The sequence below is a fragment of the Lissotriton helveticus genome, chromosome 5_1, assembly GCF_964261635.1.
Source record: "Lissotriton helveticus chromosome 5_1, aLisHel1.1, whole genome shotgun sequence".
In the NCBI taxonomy this organism is placed as follows: domain Eukaryota; kingdom Metazoa; phylum Chordata; class Amphibia; order Caudata; family Salamandridae; genus Lissotriton; species Lissotriton helveticus.
Window position 1 is genome coordinate 272,033,402 of NC_136065.1, and position 21,348 is coordinate 272,054,749.

Here is a 21,348-nt window from a genome sequence, read left to right on the forward strand (position 1 = left end):
CAGCAAACGTTCAAAAAGTGTATCGGTACCGAACGCTGAACAATACCGACGGATCCGAAGGCCTTTTGAAAAGTTTTTCTTGATTCCGAACTTGGAGAGTAGTAAAGTACATCCGAACCCAATGGGGGAGAAAAACAATCTGGGGATGGAGAGGATGCCCATGCGCACTGTAGTCCGAGGGAGGAGCCACCTATCTCGTGATACTTCGAAGACTCTTCCAGGACAACAATGTGCAATCATCCGGACCCAACACTAGGCGGCGATCTATGCACAGATATGAATTCAGCAGCCCACATGCCTCGAACATTGCATTTTGCGATTCTCTAATTGCAATTCGCTAAAAATCGCAATTTGAGAATCGCAAAACTCTTTTTTGATACATATGGCACTATATTGTTTAACATGACGATGATGAATGTGGGTGTGCGTGCATGTAAATAGAAATGTGGCCAGAGTGGTGATATTGTATAATGTGGTTGTGATGTATAATGTTTAATATATGACTGAAAAGACAAATTGACATATTTTTATTTGTAAGGACTAGTGTAAGAAATTAAAAGAATAACTATTGAGTAGAAAGATAAAAGATTAAATTATAAAACTGCTAGGAATAGTGGGGAATTCGGGGACTCCCTTTGAACATAAGCAAAAGACCTTTCCAGGTGATCAGAAAAGGCAACAAAAATATTGTATGGAATGGTTTAAAGCCACTCAGAAATACACGTATCCCTGGTCAAAGGAAAGAACATTTGATGACAAAATATTGGAACACATTGTTATACATCTTAAGAGTAAATAAACTGGAGTTGGATTACAGAAGCGAGAAGCCACCTTAGCCTTATGACGAGTCTTCTATGAAAAATCTGAGGACAATGCTGAGACATCTATTCATTTGTCTGCTTTCCCACCTCCAAATGATTCCAGGAACACTTCCTCCAAGGTACCTGGCATTTATTTATTGGTGCAGTTACAGGAAGCCGCAGTGGGATTTGTGAAACCGGAGGTTGAGACCACTTCACAATCGCCAAAGGGATCCCCTAATGTTGCCACACAGATGTCAAAACCATGACACACGAGTACTCCCACACAAAACGTAAGGATGGGTGACAGTTCCCAGGACAATTAGAAGCACAATTTACACTACATTTAGATCCAGCCTCTCCACAGGAAGGTAGAGTCGAAGAGCAGGGCCCAGGATATAGTGCCGATCAGTCGCTTGTTTATTATCAACACTGTACTTGTTACAGATGAGAGATATAACAGGAATGGTAGTAAAGGAGTGAATATCTACCCCACAACGAAGAGATGCAGATGATACTAGATGGCCCTGTAGACAGGGCTAGTATGGTGTCAAGAAAGATGAGGATTTTAGGAGGGCTCAAGATAATTTACTAGCTTAGGAGAAGGGGAGCGCAAGAGTGTTCAGGAATGGTTATCATGAAGTGAGGATAGAAGAGAAGCGAAGCAGGCAATGAGAGAAGGATATTGTGATCATTTGTCAGGACAGATTCAGGGCAGTTTTGGGTGAATGGCAAACAGAGTAAAGTCACCCTACTTATGACACTAGCACTCAAGAAAGGCCCTTTATCAATTTTGATCATACAAAGGGAGCAATGGAATTGCAGCATTGCACCAACACTAGAGAAGGAGAGCAGGAAATGTTCGAGAACTAGGAGACCCTGAGCAACAGAGCTTGAGTGGTTGCAGTTTCAGGGCCAGGATGGGTTCTTGTGAATCTATAGGAGGATTGACACTACATGACAGACCAATGCAGCAGATGAGTGTTTAGTCAATTCTGCGTGGCACTGATCTCACCCCTAGTCAGACAAACACCAAAGGGGAAAATAGTTTTTACAGTGTTGTACCCTATGTGGATAATTTAGCAGGGTGGACGAAAGGTTTAGCCGCACAGATGAGTCCATGGGAAGGGTCTTTGATCCACATGAAACGGCAAATGTGAGGATTCCATTTTTTATGATGAGGGAGATCCAGACTGGTATTATCCCTGAATTCTGAAATGTTTGCCCGTGTGGCAAAAACATGCCAGGCAGCACAACTACCAACATTCTTCTACTCCTGCACACCAGATACCCCCAATAAATAAGGGACTTCGGGCACCTTATATTCCTTAACTGCAAATGGAGAAGTAGAATCTTAAAAAATTGTTACCACCGCTTACAGAGGGAGCAGGGAAATGGATACAGTCCTTTGTGAAGCAAACTACAGGCATCACCCTGGCAGTAGGGAACAAAGGGCATACTTTGCTCTCTGGAGTGAGAAATGTCACCTTTACTGAGACTAGGTATGATAGTTCTCCATTCGACTTAGTCCAGACAGTAGTCTGGGACCGGTAGAGGTATCCTGACAGGACAGACTTCAGGTCCCTCAAGGCTCAATCAATGCAACCGAATGAGGACCCAGCTCAGTTTCTTAACAAGGTGAATGAAAAATGGACTAAAGAAGTAGGTCAGGATTGGCAAGTAACACTAGGAACTCTGGTGTTTAATAACGTGAGGAAGAAGGGTTTACCCTCTAATGTACAGGATAATCTAGAAAACATAGTAGCATTGCAAGCCAAACCCTGGACAGAGAAACAAGCACATATGATAAATATTTGTAAAACGAAACAGGAGGAAGAGAGGAACAAGCAGGAGGTGACCGAGAAACCATCAGCCAAGTTAGTGCAGCAAAAGTTGACAAAGAAAGCAGCAGTGGAAAGGGCAGTAGTGCCAGCCACCACTCAGATGACAATGTCTATGGAAGGTCCCAGGGACCGCCCGACAACAGTACCCACAACAGCATAGTGTAAGGACACAAGGAAGCAGCACAGGAGGACAAGAAGTTATAGCAAGGGCCAGGATAGGTCCCCAGAGGATGGATCAAACAAGTCATTATTGTCACAGATATGGAAATGTAATTAAAGATAAAGATATGGGATGAACAAAATGGAAGGACAGGGATTTACAATCAGCCATGGAATACAGTAGTGCAGCCACAGTCAAACCTGCAAATAATATATGTACCTCAGACAACAATACAAAATGTGCAGTAACCAGGAATGCTTCAAGTACAATAAATGCCGCCACATCAGAGTTACCAAGCAGTAATTAACAGTAGATTCTTCTACTTGAGATCAAATCAGAGCTCAACCCGCTGATATAGAAGCATTTACCACAGATGTATACACAATTATAGCAGAAACATTAGTTACTGGGAAGGGGGTTCCAGTTACCCAAATAGTTCCTTTTCTGGCAACAAGGGCAAGATTCTTGGGTAACTGACAATGACTTGATACTACAAATATAGGCTTTAGAGACAATACCAACGTATGGAGCGCTGATAGACTGGGATCACAACCATGTCTTATGGGCATATGTTATATTCATTGAGCAAGGAAAAATGGATAACGAAATACTGGACGATCAACTATTTGATGATGATTCTAAGGAAAGTTTATAGCCTTACAGGACAACATACCGTTGAGAACAGCATTGAAAGTAAGGCCGCCCACACCAGGTAGAGCTTTTGACTCTGTTAGGGAGGCAGATCTTTCCCAAGTCCCTGACACCTTGTGGACTAAGGTTCCCCAGGATGTAGGTGTTATTCGTACTACTACTACATTCAAAATAACATTGAAGGAAAGTGCTATCCTACCTAGGGCGAGTTAGTATCTTCTTTCCAAAGAAGCAGATGAGAGCATCAACCCAATACAGGTGTTGATCGATCAAAGAGTAATTTACCCTGGAGAGTCTCCTTGTAATACGCCTATTTAAGGGTAATATTTATAGTTCAAGACTTGTGCCTCCTGAACAATATAGTGTTATCAGAATTTCCAACTGTTCCCGATCCTTCCATTATTTTGACAAATATTCCTAAGTATGCGAAATCTTTCACGGTCATAGATCTTAAGAATGCTTTTTTAAGCATCCCTCTCCATCCAGACAGTCATTATTTGACAGTGTTCTCTTACCACAGGAGTCACTATTTGTATTCTCATTGCCTCAAGGGTATTGCGAGTCCCCTAGCATTTTCAACAGAGTGGTGAAAAATGACCTGTCAAATTTTCAGTGTGACAGTACGTTGTTGCAGTCTGTCGATGACCTATTAATTTGCTGTCCTACAGAACAACAGTGTAGAAAAGAGACTCTCTCTCTTTTGTTACTCTCACACAGAGTGGATAAAAGGTAGAGAAAGAAAACGTTCCGTATTGTCAGGAGGAGGTGCATTACTGTGGAGAAGTGTGGCTCACTGGTTAGAAGCGGTAGACCATGAAGCAGAGGTCGGCCCGGGACCAGCGTTCAATTCCTGACGCGGCAGGGTCTTGGGTCAATGTCCACGGACTCGATAATTCTCGCCGAGGTGCCTACGCTAACCATGGGTCCCACTCTGCAACTCTGGGCAACAGCTTGCTTAATCTCCACAACAGCCCCATCAACGCCGGGGATGCCTGGCTTCACCTTGGGGGTGCCCAGGAGGGACCATCTCACAGGGAAAGCCAGGACGGGTTCCCCAGCGGTATACAGCGCCAGGACACCCCGAGATTGGGTAACAGTGCGCTTTACAAGTATACTTACTACTACTACATTACTTATGCCTGGACTGGTGGCTCAGTGGACTAATGCGTCCACAGCAGGGGCCTGTATTCGACCTCATGGTCACAGGTTCAAATCCCGGCGGGTCCACTCGGTCTTTCATCCATCTGAGGTCGATCAAATGAGTACCATTGAGTTGGGTGACAATAAACATCTGTTATTCAGCGCCAAGACACCTGTGGGTAATCGTGCACTTTACAAATACACTTGCTATGTTATGTTACTTAGGACAGTTCTCGTCAGCCTCTGGTCGACAAGTACCTCCTGAAATAGCAGCATCCATACGTCAAATGACTGAGCCAGAAACTGCTAAGGGAATGGAGACGCTTTTTCGCCTCTGTAACTATGCGAGACAATGAAACTTTGATTCCAGTACTTAATAGCCCCTTTGCAAGCTTCTATTAAAAAGGCTGAAAATAAACGATAAGATAATGTGGACACCAGAAATGAGGGAAACTTTCCAAAAATTGAAGACCGAGATAAAGGCCCCAGTTTTGAGGACTCCTGATTACACCAAGGAGTTGAATTTCTTTTGGGATTACAATGGTCAAGTGATGACAGTTGTCCTTATTCAAAAATATCCCTTATGACACAAACGCATTGCATACTTTATTGAACAGTTGGATTCAGTGATGAGAGGATATTATCCTTGTGAGCAAGCTCCCACCACTGCAGCTTTTCCAGTACAGAAGAGCACCCCCACTGTCATGGGGGTGACCTTTGACTCTCTATGCGGAACAAGCAGTATTTGCTATCATTCGGAAGGCTAAGACTACTTTAACTACAAGGAGAGTATCAGGATATGAAGTAATACTATCACTACCATCCTTGAAGTTTGTTAAGTGTCATATGGTGAATCCTGCAACATTTTTTGCCCATCCTATATTAGACTTGGAGGATGATGCACATAACTGTGCCACATATACTCCTTATGAATCTAGTCCAGCAAAAAAGGATCCTATTCCAGGTAGCATGGTCTATTTTGTTGATAGTTCCTCTACTATTGACAAGGACACAAGAGTAAGATACAGGAGCAGCAGTAGTCAGGGTACAAAACCATGATTCTTCAGACAGAATCCTCATAGTAGAGCAGTTAACACTACCAGCACATTATTCCGCACAAGCAGCAGAACTGAAAGTGGCGCTTAAATAAGGAAAAGTCATCACAATATATTCAGATTCAGCTTATGTAACTACCAATTTACATTCTAGCATTATGAGATGGAGCGGGAGAGGCTTCGAGTCTAACGGGTGTCCTGTTATGCATAGGAATGTCTTAGAGGCTTGATAAAGGCACTTGCTTTACCAGTGGCAGTTATGAAATGTGTGGCACATACTAATAGACAGTATTTTGTGACACCGGGCAATGCATTAGCAGATTGGGCAGCTAGAGACGCAACTAGACGCACACCCCTGTCTGCGCCATTAGGTTCACAACATGTCCGTGTTTTAGTGGCCCAGGCGGCCTCACCGTCTAAATCAAACGCCACCACAGATAATGTTACACTTGATTATGCTGAGACTGCACATTTACAACTTCAAGAATTACAGGAAGCTGCTCCATTGCATGAGAAACAGTTATAGGAGACTGAAGGATGCTCTCAGCCAGGGGACAATTTAACCTATAGACAAATATCTACAGGTAAACCAGTGATGCCTCAGGCTTTACTTATGATAGCTCTTGATCAATTGCATTTACCCGCCTACATCTCAACAGATCATTTGTCTATGAAAATACAACAAGATTGGTTTGTTCCCAACTTGCAGGATATACTTACCATGTACCTTCATAATTGTACTGTTTGTCAACAATTATCACCAAATCCCACATTGAAGATGATATATTCTACCCTAACATGACCAAATGTCCTTTTAATGCCATCCATCTTGATTTTGTGGATATCATAGTTGTAGTTTGTCCTTTTTCTCAATGGGTTGAAGCAGGGCTGTGCATCCACTGTGATGCTAAGTCAGCAGCTACGTATCTGATCGGTGAGGCGATTCCCCGCTGGGGAATTCCAGAAGGGATAAGATCTGCTAATGGCATGCACTATGTTAATGCAATTTTCACACATCTCACAACAATGTTAGGACAAAGCATAAACTATCTTCTGTTTATCATCCCCAGATTAATGGCATTGTTGAGCGCCTAAACAGCTCACTGAAGTATAAGATCAACAAGCTATGCGCCACGTTGCATAAAAGGGGTTGTACTCGTTACCATTAGCACTACTCTCCCTTTGAAACACGCCTAGTTCGGATCATCACCTGAGACCCCATCAGATAGCGACAGGGAGACTAATGAATATGCAAATACCTGCCACTAGAAGTAAGGTTTAGGGAGAAAGTACAGCTGAAACTTTGAATGATGAAATGTATGTCTATCTCTCTGAACTAACAAAAGCTTTGAAGTTCATTTCTAAACAGGTAATCAAATTAAAAGCGCGTCACCGCTGTGGTCGACCTCCAAATTGTACACACAGGAGACTAGGTGTACATAAGGAATTTTGTCCGAAAATGGAAAGACCCTAATTTTGACGGTTATTTACCGTGACGGTGGCCAGCCCCACTGACCTCAAGGTAGATGGCAAGAAGCTATGGATCCACTTATCGGATGAATCCTGCAGCACGCCAAGTACTGCCAGTGATGGAAATGGAACAAAGGGGAGGGGAGAAGATTGTGACCGTAAAAATACCCCCCTCCGCCTTTTGGCAATTTTTTGAACAAGCGAAACAAAAGTTATGTATATATCTTTCCTTTTGTGTCTTGATGATACCATTTCTACTAATGCTTCTTTATAGAGATGTATATTTTAGTTCTAATATCACACACCTGTTAAGAGAACTGTCCACTCATACCAATGAGTCTCATAGTATTCACACTAGGCTGTTAGATGATATATGGTATCAACACATGTCAGACATAGGATCAGAAAGTACTAATGAATTTTTTTTTGTGTGCTCATTAATTCTTAATGCCACAGGATTTAATTAGGTTACACTCAACTAAAGAAGTACATTTCTACTTGTGTAGGATTAAGGCCCAAATGCAGCCAACACGTTCAGGTACTACAATTTCTAGTTAATGTTACAAAATATGATATGACTATTTAGCAGATGTTTTATATATCCTTGCAGGCAGGACATTAACGATGAGACAGCACGAACGAAGAAAACAAGCCATCCTAACACTGCAGAATGAATACAAGTGGTCTTAGTTATTTAGTAAATCCTTTACACCCAGACTGTGTTCATAGGACAGGGTTTAGAGTTACTGGATCAGTTTATGCCATGATCAATGGATTTCCGATACTGAATTCTCTTGTAGGGCCACATCTTTATGGAGTGGTACCGATATTAGTCAGGATGCAGTAAAAAAAGTGTGCACATATATGGGATGATAATGTTGTGCCATACACTAGGACGGATATAGTACAGCAAGTCCTCAGACAGTTTTGAGAATAACGTCTGCTTCTTTATGATTCAGAGGAAACGGCACAGTTTATGTAGGCTATAATGCTAACTGCATTGCCACAATAGATAACAACAACATGCAGGGGGGCACCTCCAGCCTCATGGACTATTGTTGTCAGTGTGAAGAACTACTTAAGCTCAGTTACCACCAAAGACTGGAATGGCCTCTGCACATTGGTAAACTTGCACACTCCTGTGTGGTAATTCTGGGAGTAAATCTGTCAGTGCTACAAAAACACCCCATTAGCCCTCCAACAACTTTAATACATCATCACCGGAGGAGAAGAGCTGCAGAATATTATGGCACTAGCACTTGGTTTGATGTTCACCAGGAGTACAGGTTGGTTAATGATGCTCAGTTGTTCTTTGGTAGTATTCTACCATTTGTCCAGGAAAAGGTAACTGCTCGATGGCTACAAATAACTAGATGGGAACTTCTTAAAACCATTAATACCACAAAAGATGGATGTAATATGATAAAGGAGGAGCTGCGTGCCATGAGAATGATGATTATGCAGCTAAGTTATGTACTTGACCTTATGACCGCTATGGAAGGAGGGGTATGCACCCAGATGGGAACTGCTTGTTGTACTTATGTCCCAGTGAATGATGCGAACAATGGAACTTTGTCAGACGCTAAACAAACTTTGCATAATCTACAGAAGACAATAGCAGATAAAGGAGGTGCCCCCAATAATTAGCTTAGCAGGTGGTTTGTTTTACTACCATCCTGGATGTCAGGAATATTAAAAGTTTTGTTGCCAGCTCTTGTGGCACTGTTATGTTGTGGCATGTAATTAATTTTAGCATGTTGCAGAAGGATCAGTACAAAAGTGGGAGGGATACACAAGTAGTAGATGCTTAGGGCGTAATACATATCATCTAGGGCCAAGTACAGATGCAGGATTAGATCTAGTAGTTGAAATATCAACAGGAGGGGGGAATGTTGGAGAGGAAACTAAATGTGAAGAAGGTGCGTTACCGCAGACATCAGTAGAGAGTGTCACAGAGTTATACGTGGTAAAAGAGCAGCGCAGGTCCAAGTCCCAAAGTGATGCAAGACAGGTGAAGAGTTCACTAAGAAAGGAATTTATGGTCACAACACAACAACTACGTTATCTGTTCTCTCAGTAAATTGAAAACATGATGGAAGAATAGGAGCAAGAGATATAGTTGCCAAGGGTACACAGAATCTGATAAGTCTTTGGAGCAGAATAAAATTACACACACACTAAATAAGCAAATAAATGGTTTAGGCATTGTTAAAATTACAATAAAGAATGTGTAGAGGGAAAGGCCAGGAGTTTAAAGACAAAGGTAATGTGATGTTTTTGTACAAATATGCAATTGAGTGACCTATTATTTGACCTTTTGTAAGACATTGTTTGTACGACAGTTAGGTGGCTACCTGCGAGCAGTCATTTGAGACCAGCTGTTCACCTTTGTGGAGATAGCTACTCTCTCTGCCTCAAATGTAAACCTGCTTTTGCCTTGCCAATAGGAGTCTTGTCTTTTTCTTTATCTTGGTTTCCCTAATACAGGGTTCGCCCTTAACTAGATGCACAATAATAGAACGATTCTTCCATGCAATCACCTCAGGAAATTCCTGGAGTTTGAGTGTGCTTAATCTAAGCCCTAAGCGCCTTATATGATTTTTAGCATGAACAGGGTGGTTTGGAGAATAACCCCCTTGTCCTTCTCAAACAAATGTGTGCTTTCTCCGTTAGCCAAAGAATCATTGTCCCCTTTCTTTCAGAACCTAACTTCTAACGCCGAGTTTACCCCAGGCACTGGTTGCAAAATAGTGTTACAAGTTGCACCTTTAAATGACTAAAAAGATCAGAAATGTTATGCAGCACTTTCACCACTATGGAACTAGCAGGGCTGGTCCAGCTGCCATTATACAACCCATTGCGAGATGGAGTGCATGTTGCTTTATAGTTTGCTACTAGAAATACAATAAACAAACTCCTTCATGTCTGGCTAAGCTTTCTCAGCATGGGGAAAAACAATCAATTATAACAATTTGTTATTAAGAGCTACTCCCTTCCTTGGAGGTGTGTGACATGTTCAGTAGTGTCAGACAATCACTTATGTAGTCCTATTTGGAAGCATTGCTTTTATGTACAGGTCAGCAGGAGAGAGAAAATAAAAACACATGCACTCCAGTGGAGTGATGAAAGCAAAAGAAAAAAATAGTTATTTTACATAAGCAATGGGAGAATACCAGTCATCCCATCAAAAAGGATGCCAAAGAAGCTGTGCTTCAGTGGAGGTACAAATATGAGATGAAAAAGTACAGAAAACGAGATTACCAATAAAGTCAACCAAATGATGAGTAATGAGTTGGCCAAAGCCAAATTTAAGTACTGGTATTGTACTGAATAGGTCTTTCAACTACACACCAGTGAGAGACCTAAAAATGATCACTGTTTGTGGAACCAATAAACTAATACCACCACAACTTTTTTCATTATCTGAACTGGCTTCTCTTTTAAAGAACATACAAACGAAGTTCATTAAAAAATATAAAAAATAGATTTCTTTTTAAGATGAGATTTTAACTCTTGTAAAAAGTTCTGTAGATCCTATGCAATGGTGGATCTCTTAAGTGACACTGAGGTTCCAGAATGGAGCCAAGCAGGCAGCAATTTGCATCTGGTTACAAACATTCTTCTCTTCAGCAGCTCCCAAAGGAGGAGAGATACTGGAAAACATTCTCCACACACAGCTCATCTGCTCAGTTCAATATACATGAACAGGTTCAGTAACGGCTTGTGCGTTAGAACTGCCCTCCAATAGATGTATATATGTAGTTTCCGTGGTTAAATTTGGTTCCACTTCCTGAACCATTGGGCACAGGATATGCAACATAAACTGTGCACTCCTGTAGGCTGCACACTTTGTCTACAACACCATGTTTTTTGGTGTTGTCTTGTGCTGTACATTCAGTGGCCATATCTGTAGCAAATATCCTTATTCTTGTTAACCCTATGTTTACCCGATACCTTCATTTTTCTTTCAGCACTTGGCTTGTGCCTAAACTCCCTACACATCCTCCTCATTTTGACTTGCACCTAGACATGCTCCAATATCATCATATTTATGTGATTTTAGAGAGACAACCAATCCCCTGGAGGATCAGAATATGTACATGAAAAGACAGACTCCAGAATGAAATGAGTGCACTGGTTAACAACAGAAAGAGCATAACGCTGTCATACTAAGTGCTTATGTCTGGGGTGGATCTTTGTAAGGGAGCGTCCGTTCCTGTGTTTTAGCACAGTTAGTTTTCACTTTCAACAGATCACTCTAAACGTTAATATCGCTATGTAGTTGTCTAATAGCAGTTTACATTTGTACTCTTGAGACAGCCATTTTTTGAGGTTATAATGCTCATCTAATATTTATGGCGGATCTACGTCAACTGATGAATTTGTCAAGACTGAAGCAGTCAATAAGATATTCCATGATGAATGGTCATAGTGAATCTGTCCCCTTGTTTTTTAAATTTGTATTTATTAAGACCATGTACCCCATCCTTTATCTTTCACTGCGCTTGGCACCCATTACCAGTGCAGCCAGTAATTTTAGCAGGGAGGGTGGGGGACCTCTCACTCACACCCATACATTCACACACGTCCTTTTACAACACTCACTCAAATACACAAATACATGCATGCACCAAATATATAAAAAAAAACTACCTTCACTCCAGCTCTATGGAAAAGAAGCCTTGGAGGTCCCACGAGGGTTGGGACTGCCGCCTTCCCTCACTGGCTGAACTTAAGTCCCTCACTCATCACAGAGTGGGGTGGGGTCGGCAGACTGACACTCATACCTGGGCACTTCAGGGTTTAAAACTGAAGCGTCCAGGTTCGAGGCAATCAATGACGTTCCCCCGTTACAAGGGGGAGGACCACAAGGCACTTTTGCAAGGTGTGGCAAAGTTCAGCTTAGGCAGGCAGGAGCCTGAGCATTTAGTGCATGTCTAGCTCCTGGCTGCCTGACCTGAATAGGAAGAGTTTCTGTCAGGCTGACCTTTGTTTAGCCTGACAGATACTCTTCTTATATGGAAAAAGGATGGTGGCGTGGCCCCTTCCACCAAACGGATGGGACGCGGCTGATCATTACCCGCTACTCGCACCCCAGCTGTTGACAACACTGCAAAGATTAATCTGGGCCAGAACTGTCAATTGGACGCACTGTTTCTGTTTGGCCACTGCACACCAAGTCAGTGTGCTAGATTAGACTTAAAACAAAAAAAGCACTGCCCACAGTGCTGGCCTGACCTCAGACAGTCTGCACGGAGGACAGCTCATTAGTGAAATACAGCAGAAGTTCAGAAACCTATGCATATAGGGGCAGTGTGCTACGGGTACCCTAGTGCAGGCCCCTCTGTAATATGGATCATGGCGATGCAAGATAGGCACCAGTGCAATCACAATAGAGTTTTCTCTCATTTGCATGGGGTAGACCCCAATTCAATTGAGGGAACCCTTTGACATTCTGCCGATGCCATATTACAGATGTGGGTGCAACAGCAAAGAAGCTGTCAGGAGGCACACTGATTGTGTGCCATATAGAAGGTGGTGCACAGTCAGAGGCACCCACCAAGAGACTTGTGCTCCTTCAAAGATAGTTGTGTGGGTCCCAGTGACCTCTGAAAGCAATCCCAAGCAGGGGGTGCCTCAGCACACTGCACCTGAATGTGGAGGGATCTCCGCCCCCTCTACTAACTAAGGATGGACCGCCTCCTGTAAAAGGCAGAGCTGCAGTCTTGGAACATGGCTCCATCCTTTTCTAATGCGCACTTTCTCAGCGCAGGCATGAGCTGTGGGTGTTTGCGTATGCGCTGGGAAGAGCTAATTTTTTTGTGTTCTCTGGCGGAATGTGGCAAAAAACAATACAGTGTGCACAAGGCATAGTTCCAAACATGGTGTCAAATGACAAGTTAACGTTTATCCTCACGGATTCAGACTTTTTTTCCCATTTAAGTTTTCCTCTGCAAGAAATACAAAGGTACTTCAGCATCTGATGCCAGCTATACAGTCCCCCTATCTGATGCAAAACTGTAATGCAGGCATTCTTTCAACTTCCTTTTCCAGAAACAATTTGACCTGGAGCTTTATAATCCTTCACAAAAGAGAACTTTGCTGTCACCCCGCAGCTCTCTGTCGCATCTCTTTTCTACCTTTAAACAGGCCTGATGCTCTCTATTTCAGTGCAGGTATATGATATGAATGGCTAACATTTTCATAAATCAATGTGTTCTTTGGTTTCTCATTTCGTCACAAGTTTTGTCTTTCTCGTTTTCACTGTGATTGTTGCATTATTAAAATATATAATTCCACTTTGAGTGCTCAATTCAAAATCATGTTTCTCTCCTATCTTCTCTGCATATAGAAGAGGTGGAGGCTTGCACATGCTGCTTTCCCGACCCAACTATATTTTAGATGTAGGTATCCAGAAATTTGCAGTTTTCGGTAATTTACATCAGCAGTTATCAAGTACATGGACTAATGCATGACATGCACAACAGTAATGCAGACACAAATGTTTATCTCCAACTGCTGTAATACTAATGGCGTGAATGTTAATTTAAACAAAGTCATGTGTGTATCCTCCACACGGACAAACCCAGCCAGTTCAACAAAAGTCTGCACGGTGCAGGTTACTTCAGTGGCACATTCTGGCATACAACAGCAACACCTATCCTGCAAGCCCACTGTGAAAAAGAGGTGCACAGTATGCACAAAGTTGTGTTTCTGTTTTTCTGCACTATCTGCAACACTGCACATTGCTCTTGTCCACCAATCGGCTGCCATAAGTGGGTGCTTGGAGAAGAGGACACAGTCGTAGTACACTATTGCTTTGCTGTTCTCTCGCATCAGGCCGTTGCAAAGTGACAAATGTTTTACAGCGTCACAAACACTCTTGGTTGGTTTGCCAGTGAGCAAGTACATGCAAATCTGTCTCAAAACACTCAGAGCGCCCAATCAGCACACGCTCTTATCTGTACACTGCAACTGTTGCATCAGTGAAATTCATGCGAGTGCTCTCGCCTTTCACATTGGGGGAAGCCTCATGGATTTTAAATCAATCAGGTTAATCAGGCCAACCCATACAATTTTTGCTAAGTATTCTTTTTGATGATTTTCTTTCTTCATTTCGGTCTCTTTGAGACTGGTCAGCATTGTGTATTTCCCAAATAACCTCGGGTTTCTGAACCAACCGCGATGAAAGCAAGCTTCTCCCACTTTCAGGCTCCCAAATCCATGTAATCACCAAGCGAGGTCAGAAGTTGTAGAACAAACCTTCAATAAGTAAACTTGCAACACGTTCACTGATTACCAACTTAAGAGTGTCTAACTGTTTTGTTTAACATGACTTTCCAAAATGTATCTACTCTATCAGAACGACATTCTGTTGCTACCAAGTCACATCAATATAAAAAGCCAACAGCACGAGAAACAGGTTACCTTCCAGAGATTCTTTTAAGGGGGTCACAAACCGCTGGAATTCCATCTCCTCCATGGCAGCTAAAACATCGCCCGCATTCAACGTTTTCCGTTTTCCTTTCAAAGCGAAATTGTTTGCACTAAAGTTGTGGAGACAAGTAATAATAAAAAAAAGGATGACTATTGCACACTAAAACATAATAAAACACCAAGCTCTCACCAATGACAAAGATCAATACTGTGGGGCAATTCCTCCACGAAGGTGGAGGAGCGTCGCCCTACTACTCTCAGAGCAGGAAAAATGAAAAAAAAATAATAATAACAGTTATTATCATTTGATTTTCTTCACTAAGGGGCTATGTCTGGGCGGGGTCACGGGGGAGGAGTGGTGGGCACACTAAGTGCGTATGCCTGTTTGGCCTGCCGTCTTGGGCAGGCCAAACAGTCATGTGCACTTTGCATCTTTCCCACCAGGTTGTAATACACAGCCTGGTGAGGAACATACACAGGCTCCCCTGCCTGTCTGAGCACCGCACCACGGCACTCAGGCCAAGCACTGCGATAGGCTTAGGGAAGCCTGTGTGCCTCCTTCTTCCGAGACCGAAGCTGATGAGTGACGGCGGCCATGAGAAGGAAGGTAAGTGGGTTTTATATTTGATTTTTGTCCTCCCCCTCTCCCTGCCAGCTGCCACTGCAATCCTGTGTGCCTCAGTTACCTGAAACTGGACAATGGCACTGGAGGTAAGAGATTGGGAGTGGAGGTAAGAGATTGGGAGTGGAGGTAAGAGATTGGGAGTGGAGGAAGGAGAGGGAAATGAATGACTCCGGACTTGAACTTCTTTTACAGTTCCAGCAATCATGAAAACTCACCACGGAATTACAAAACGGATATATTTTGCGATTGCATTTTGCATTATCACCGAGAATTTGCTCCCTCAGTTTGGTTTTTGGTCCGCAACCAGCCAGATTTAAAATTCCCCTTACCTAAAAAAAACTATTCCTTGATCTTGCAAAACTTCGTGAACAAATGAAGCATTACAAAGCATAAACACGGGCTAAGAATGAGGCGAACACAACAAAACAATCCCAAACCCCCGAATACTTTAAGGCACTCCAATGACATCCTAATGGCAGAGAGTGCACGATACAAACACAGAGCTGTGAGATGGTACAAAGGAAAAACCTACCCATATCATTAGGTGGCACAAACACACTAAAACCATGCGGCAGCATACAGAACAAATACAAACAAATAAGGTTTGGGCATACAACATTCTAAAGTTTCCAGTACACACACACTAATCATGAATTAACTCACTGCACAATACAGATAGTACACACCCTACATAAGAGTGAGCAGAATACACACACACACACACACACAGCAGGTCACACACAGCACAGACATACTAATCACAAAGTATACAACAAAAGCATGCATAAACAACACAAGATGGTATACAGCATAAGCACATTCCAAGTTTACCGTAATGTAGGACAAACACACCAAAAACATTGTGTACCACACAGTGCAGGCACACACCAAGCTTGTCACAATCAGCGTAAACATGAAGAGCTAGAAGCTATAATTTGGCACATAGCAGAAACACATGATGAGGATACAGCACAGCACTTATGAACATGATCGTGATATGGTAAACTGCACGAACACCAATTAACCATGAAATGGCATTCGGCAAAACACGTATAGTGAGAAGGCACAGCGACTTACCAGGAGGTGGCATAAAGCACAAACACACTTGCAGCTCGAGAGATGGCACTTCGGGCTTCCTTTGAAATGTTCACTCCCTCTGGGAGCTGAAATGTAAGAGAAAACAAAACAGTTATTGCACGTATTACTTTTAAGATGCTCTACGACGCAATCCACCAGAAGGCTTCCAACTTCATTAAGTCCTGGCTTCATACGTCTCTGGGGCTTGCCACAAAGCTTGTTTGTAACTAATGTCACTCTAGGTTGAAAGCCCCCCTCCTTTGTTAACCTTCTTTTTCATTGAACTGATGCTACTTTAAAAAACTGCACTATTTTAAAAAACAAAATCGCTGCTCTTCGCAAATTGCACTTGATTTTTACTGTGATCCGCGCTTTGCACTTGACTTGGGGAATTTGAAAGGGTGGGCTGGGCCTGACATGACTGAATACAATTTTTTAAATTTTAAAACCTGTAATCTTGATTTTGCTTTGCGAGGGCAAGCATCGAACTTGCTATGCACTGTGCAATTTATTGCTGGGCCTGTGGAACGCAGTTGGCGATCTTAGTGGGCCGCCAGTGTAACCAACGTTAGCGATTTAGTTGCAGCCACATGCTCATTTTGAAGCTGAGGCATCGAGCATAAATTAGCTCCGATGTGCGGGTGTGCCACTAGTGCGCCGAAAGCACGCCAAAGGCATGCCAGTCTGCGCCCAATTGGCACCAGGGGCCAGGTACCATGCTAATTAAATATGCACGATTAAGGAGCTCTCAAGTGGTGTGTGGTACGGTTACATTTAATGCCTGTGATTTGGTGATATTTATTCGGAAGCCCGAGACTGCTCCGAATCTCTCTATCTCTCTCAGGAAAACGATGACATCATCTGAGTATAGCGTAATAAGGTGCTCCTTGCCCCCAAAGCACATGCCTTTCACTTCAGGATCATCTCGCACTTTCTGTGCAAATGGCTCCATATAGAGCACAAATAATAGATGGGGGGGAGGGGAGGAAGAGGGGACATCCCTGGCCCTTGCCGTGTCCAATTGGAAAACTCTCAGAGTTTCTACCATTTACTCTAACTGAGGCTTGCGGTCTCATTTCCGCTCAACACCCAAGAGCAAAACCTGTTCCCTAGTCCAAAACGCCTCAGAACCTCCTCCAGATACTGTCAGTGCACTCTGTCAAAAGCTTTTTCTATAGAAAAGAGCATAATTTCCCGCTGGTAGCGGGACGCCTTATCTATTAGATCAGTGGTTCCCAAGCTGTGCGCTGTGGCTCCATGGGGAGCCGCCAAACCAAGCCAGGGCAGCCGCGCACCAAGCAATTTAATGCATTTAATGTTGAAGGATCTGTTGGCTTCAGTTAAAATAATTAGACTTGAACGCATGATTTCGATGATTTGTAAGTGACATGCCTAAAGCTGTAAACATTGTTAATTGATGGCATGTCGAGGGAGATGACCTCCATATTTCACGGGATCCGCACAGTCCAAAACTCTCAAAGTAAGCAGGAGATGCCTGATTTATTTTGTTAGACTCGTTAATAGTTTCGTTTTTTTCCAAATGCATTTTACACCAATGCATGTTATCAGGAAAGTACAGTTGTTCTGTCTATTAAAACACATTAAGGGCCCGATTCTGATGTAATTCGGAAGGCCCCCGAATCGGGTTTGGCTTTCCCAGATCCAATTAGTAGCCCTGGTTTCTGACCGAATCGTACACAGATTCGAACGACCAAGTATGATGCGAAAATCGCATACTCACTGACGGAATCGTTTACGAACCCGATCCGGTCCGTACAACTCGTTCGTAGCCGAATCATTCCGCGCAATGGAGCCTGAGTCCGACCGAGCAAGTACGATGCATGATTCGGACAGCTGCATCGACTGTCTCAGCGAGACGAAACGGCTGGCGGAATCGTACTTCAGGGGCCATAGCAGGCCCCCCTTCACCAGGGCCCCACCGAATCTGTCATGGGGGTTGCCCATGGGTCCCCACAATCCAAGCAGTGTGGCGGGCACCATGAGGTGCCCACCACAGTGTGTACGCTTTTCCCCACCCACCCCTTTCTGCTATGTGAGCCTGTGTACATAGGCTTCCATAGAGTTCAATGGGAGTCCGAGCGAACTGAGTCCGTAAGCATACGGATGCATCGTACTCCATCGGGCGGACTCCTGAAGCAGGTGTCGCTCGGAAAGCCCTCCGGATCCGAGTTGTACGGAGGGCTTTCATAGCGATATCGGAATCGGGCCATAAGTATTATTAAGTACTGACACTTGTACTTGAACCATAGGTACTTCCAGTACATACTTCTTTCAGTACACACACATTTCCAGACAGGCCTGCTCTCTCCTTGAGCACAGGGAAGTAAACCACCATATACAGCATAATGTCAACATTTGGGAACAAGAAAGAGGGATGTTTAAAAAAATAAAAATCTGAGGAATTTATTTGGAGGCAATTTTAGGGAGGAGACAGCAAAAAATATAGCTGAATGTGGTTTAAAAAATTGTGAGTCACCCTGCTGAGACAAGTGTGTTGGCACGTGTGACATGGGTAGAAATTGAAGTGCATGCAAATATTCTTCAAGCGCAGAAACACTTTGGCAATGGGGCCAACATGCATAGGGGTGCTATTTAGCACTGTAAGTGGGCTTAAACAATTTGAGAGGGTACTCTAAAAAAGGCTTGGGCAAAGAAGTGTAACTAGGAATATTTTATTCGAGGTGCCGCCTTAGTAATACGAAACACCCTGCATATAGGATTATAAAATGTATAATCCCTTCATCCCAATTGTTTTCAGGGACAAAAATGCAATTACTCCTGAGGCTGCGCTTACATCCCCCTATACTCCAAAAAAAGTAAAAGTGGGGAGCAACGGGCAATAGCCAATGGGTCAAGGGAGCCATGGGTCGAAAAAGTTTGGGAACCACTGTATTGTTTGGTGTTGTCTGAACATGGTCTACTAGGAATAAATCCCGATTAGTCTGGGAAGACCAGCCCTAGAATGTATGGGGCCAGACGCATCGTTAAAATCCCTATGAACAATTTTGCATCTACGTTTAAAAGCTATATGGGGCGATAGGACCTGCATAGGTATTTATCTTTGCCAGGTTTTTGCTATGACTGTGATGGAGGCTTCTAGCATTGATGGCGGGAGCGTCTGTGCGCTCATAATTGCATTGAATACCTTAGTGAGAAGGGGAGCTACTAAGTTGCAAAAAGTTTTATAAAAGATGGCCAGGAAACCATCAGGGCCGGATGACTTATTGGGTTTTAATCTTGAGATTGCAGATATAACCTCTTCAATTCCGATAGGGTTATCAAGTTCAGCTGCTTGCACCCCTGTCAATCTGGTTACCATGGCTTTTTCCAAATAGCGAGCGATCGATTTGGGGGGAGGGTGAGTCCTGTGCCAAATATAGATCTTTATAGAAGGATCCGAATTTGGTGGCTATTGCCTCGTCTCCCTCGGACTTCTCCAGTTTCTGATGTCAGGGTCTCTTAGCCTGGAGTTGCCCTTTGAGTTTGGTGGCGAATAGTCGCACACTTTTATTCCCTCCCAGGTAATAAGCGTGTTTAAGGCAAAGGATCAAGTACTCGGCGTGGTGTAGGTCTAAGCCTGCTAATTGCTTCCTTGCTATCTCCAGCTGTCGCCATACCCGTGGGGCCCCAGTGCGATGATGAATGCGCTCAAGTTCCCGAACCGGTTTTTGGAGTTGTGTCTATTTATCTCTCCTAGCTTTGTTATCTGCCACTGATATTGCTATCAGTTCCCCTCCGAATACTACTTTCAGAGTGTCCCAGACCATTGCAGGTGAGGTCTCTAGGAGTTTGTTATCTGTCAGGTAGTCCTTAATCGCCTTTCCTACTTGTTGTATAGCTTCTGGGCGGCGAAGTATTGAGTCTCTCAGTCTCCACCTACGGGCTTCTCGTTTTTGGGGTGGGTGGGCAGGCGAGGTCCAATTGGACCGCCGAGTAATCAGATATGGCTCTGGGTTTAATATCTACGGAGCGTGTTGCACTTCCCTGGATCCCAGAAAGTAGTCTAGCCGCGCATATGATCTATGTGCATGGGAGTAAAAGGTATAATCTCTTGAGTTGGGATGACACCTCCACAGCAAGTCTCTCAGGCCCAATTCTCGTAGCCAGTGAGAAACCCCAGCACTAATCGCCCCTGTTGCCCCTGCCGTTGGGTCGAGCGGTCAAAGTCATTATGGAATACTAAATTTAAGTCCCCTCCAAATATCACCCACCTATCTTGTGTGCCCATTACTTAGCCTATTGCTTCTTGCAGAAACTGCTCCCGTCTCTCACTGGAGGAGTATATAGACCCTAGGAGGATAGAGTGAGAGCCAAATGTATTCAGTATCCTAGGAGACACCCTTAATCTCTGCCACCGCTATCCCCACCTTTCCCTGAAATGATTGTGAGAATATTCGCGCTACATCAGCAGTTTTTGGGTCAGGGAGGAGAAGAACTGTTGCAGGAAAGCTTGAGACCTGAGCCTGTGCCAGTCTCTGTGCAGCAGATGTGTTTCTTGTAAGAGGCACACGTCCGTTTGCGAGTTCTCTAGGTAGGAAAGTATTGCTTTCCTTTTGACCGGGTTATTCAGGCCCTTGACATTGAGGGTCAGAACCCTCAGATTTGGTATTGTTTCTGTCATGGCGTGATCCCAGGGTGTCTCATGTTCCCCTTCGAGTGACCTATCCCCACCCTCCCCCACCCCCTCGTACAGCCACTTATGAGTTAGGTATGTAAAGATATTCTGACTGGCTGACAGGTACCCGTAAACTAATATCTTAACAAAATCAACAATTAACCATAGTCTCTGGATTAGAGATGGCCCATCATAAGCCATCGCCTTACCAATGATTGAGTCTCTGAGTGGAGTTCCAGCCACGTCTCAAGTCCCCTGCTCCGTCCCCCTGGCCCTCCACCACCCAACTCTCAATCTGTGCTGTGTCTCTTCATGCCGGATCATTGGTTATGGTATCTTCTGCTAATTTGCCCAAAAGGGCCTTTCTTTCGGACGCCACTTTCTCTGGGTCAGGGACAGAGCCCAGACTGTCCCCAGGGACTCTTTGCCATTTCCACCGATTATCATTTCTCG

At 43.6% G+C, this 21,348-nt stretch overlaps 1 protein-coding gene across 1 annotated transcript in view; it reads right to left on the minus strand.

Moving 5' to 3' along the window:
- POLE3 (DNA polymerase epsilon 3, accessory subunit) overlaps positions 1–21,348 on the minus strand; it is a 68,595-nt gene that overhangs the window by 10,393 nt on the left and 36,854 nt on the right. Inside the window, exons 3-4 of the mRNA XM_078642193.1 lie at positions 16,260–16,345; positions 14,549–14,667 (exon numbers count right to left, since the gene is read on the minus strand). Of these exons, the coding sequence (XP_078498319.1) occupies positions 14,549–14,667; positions 16,260–16,345 (205 nt within the window). The remainder of the gene's footprint in view (positions 1–14,548; positions 14,668–16,259; positions 16,346–21,348) is intronic.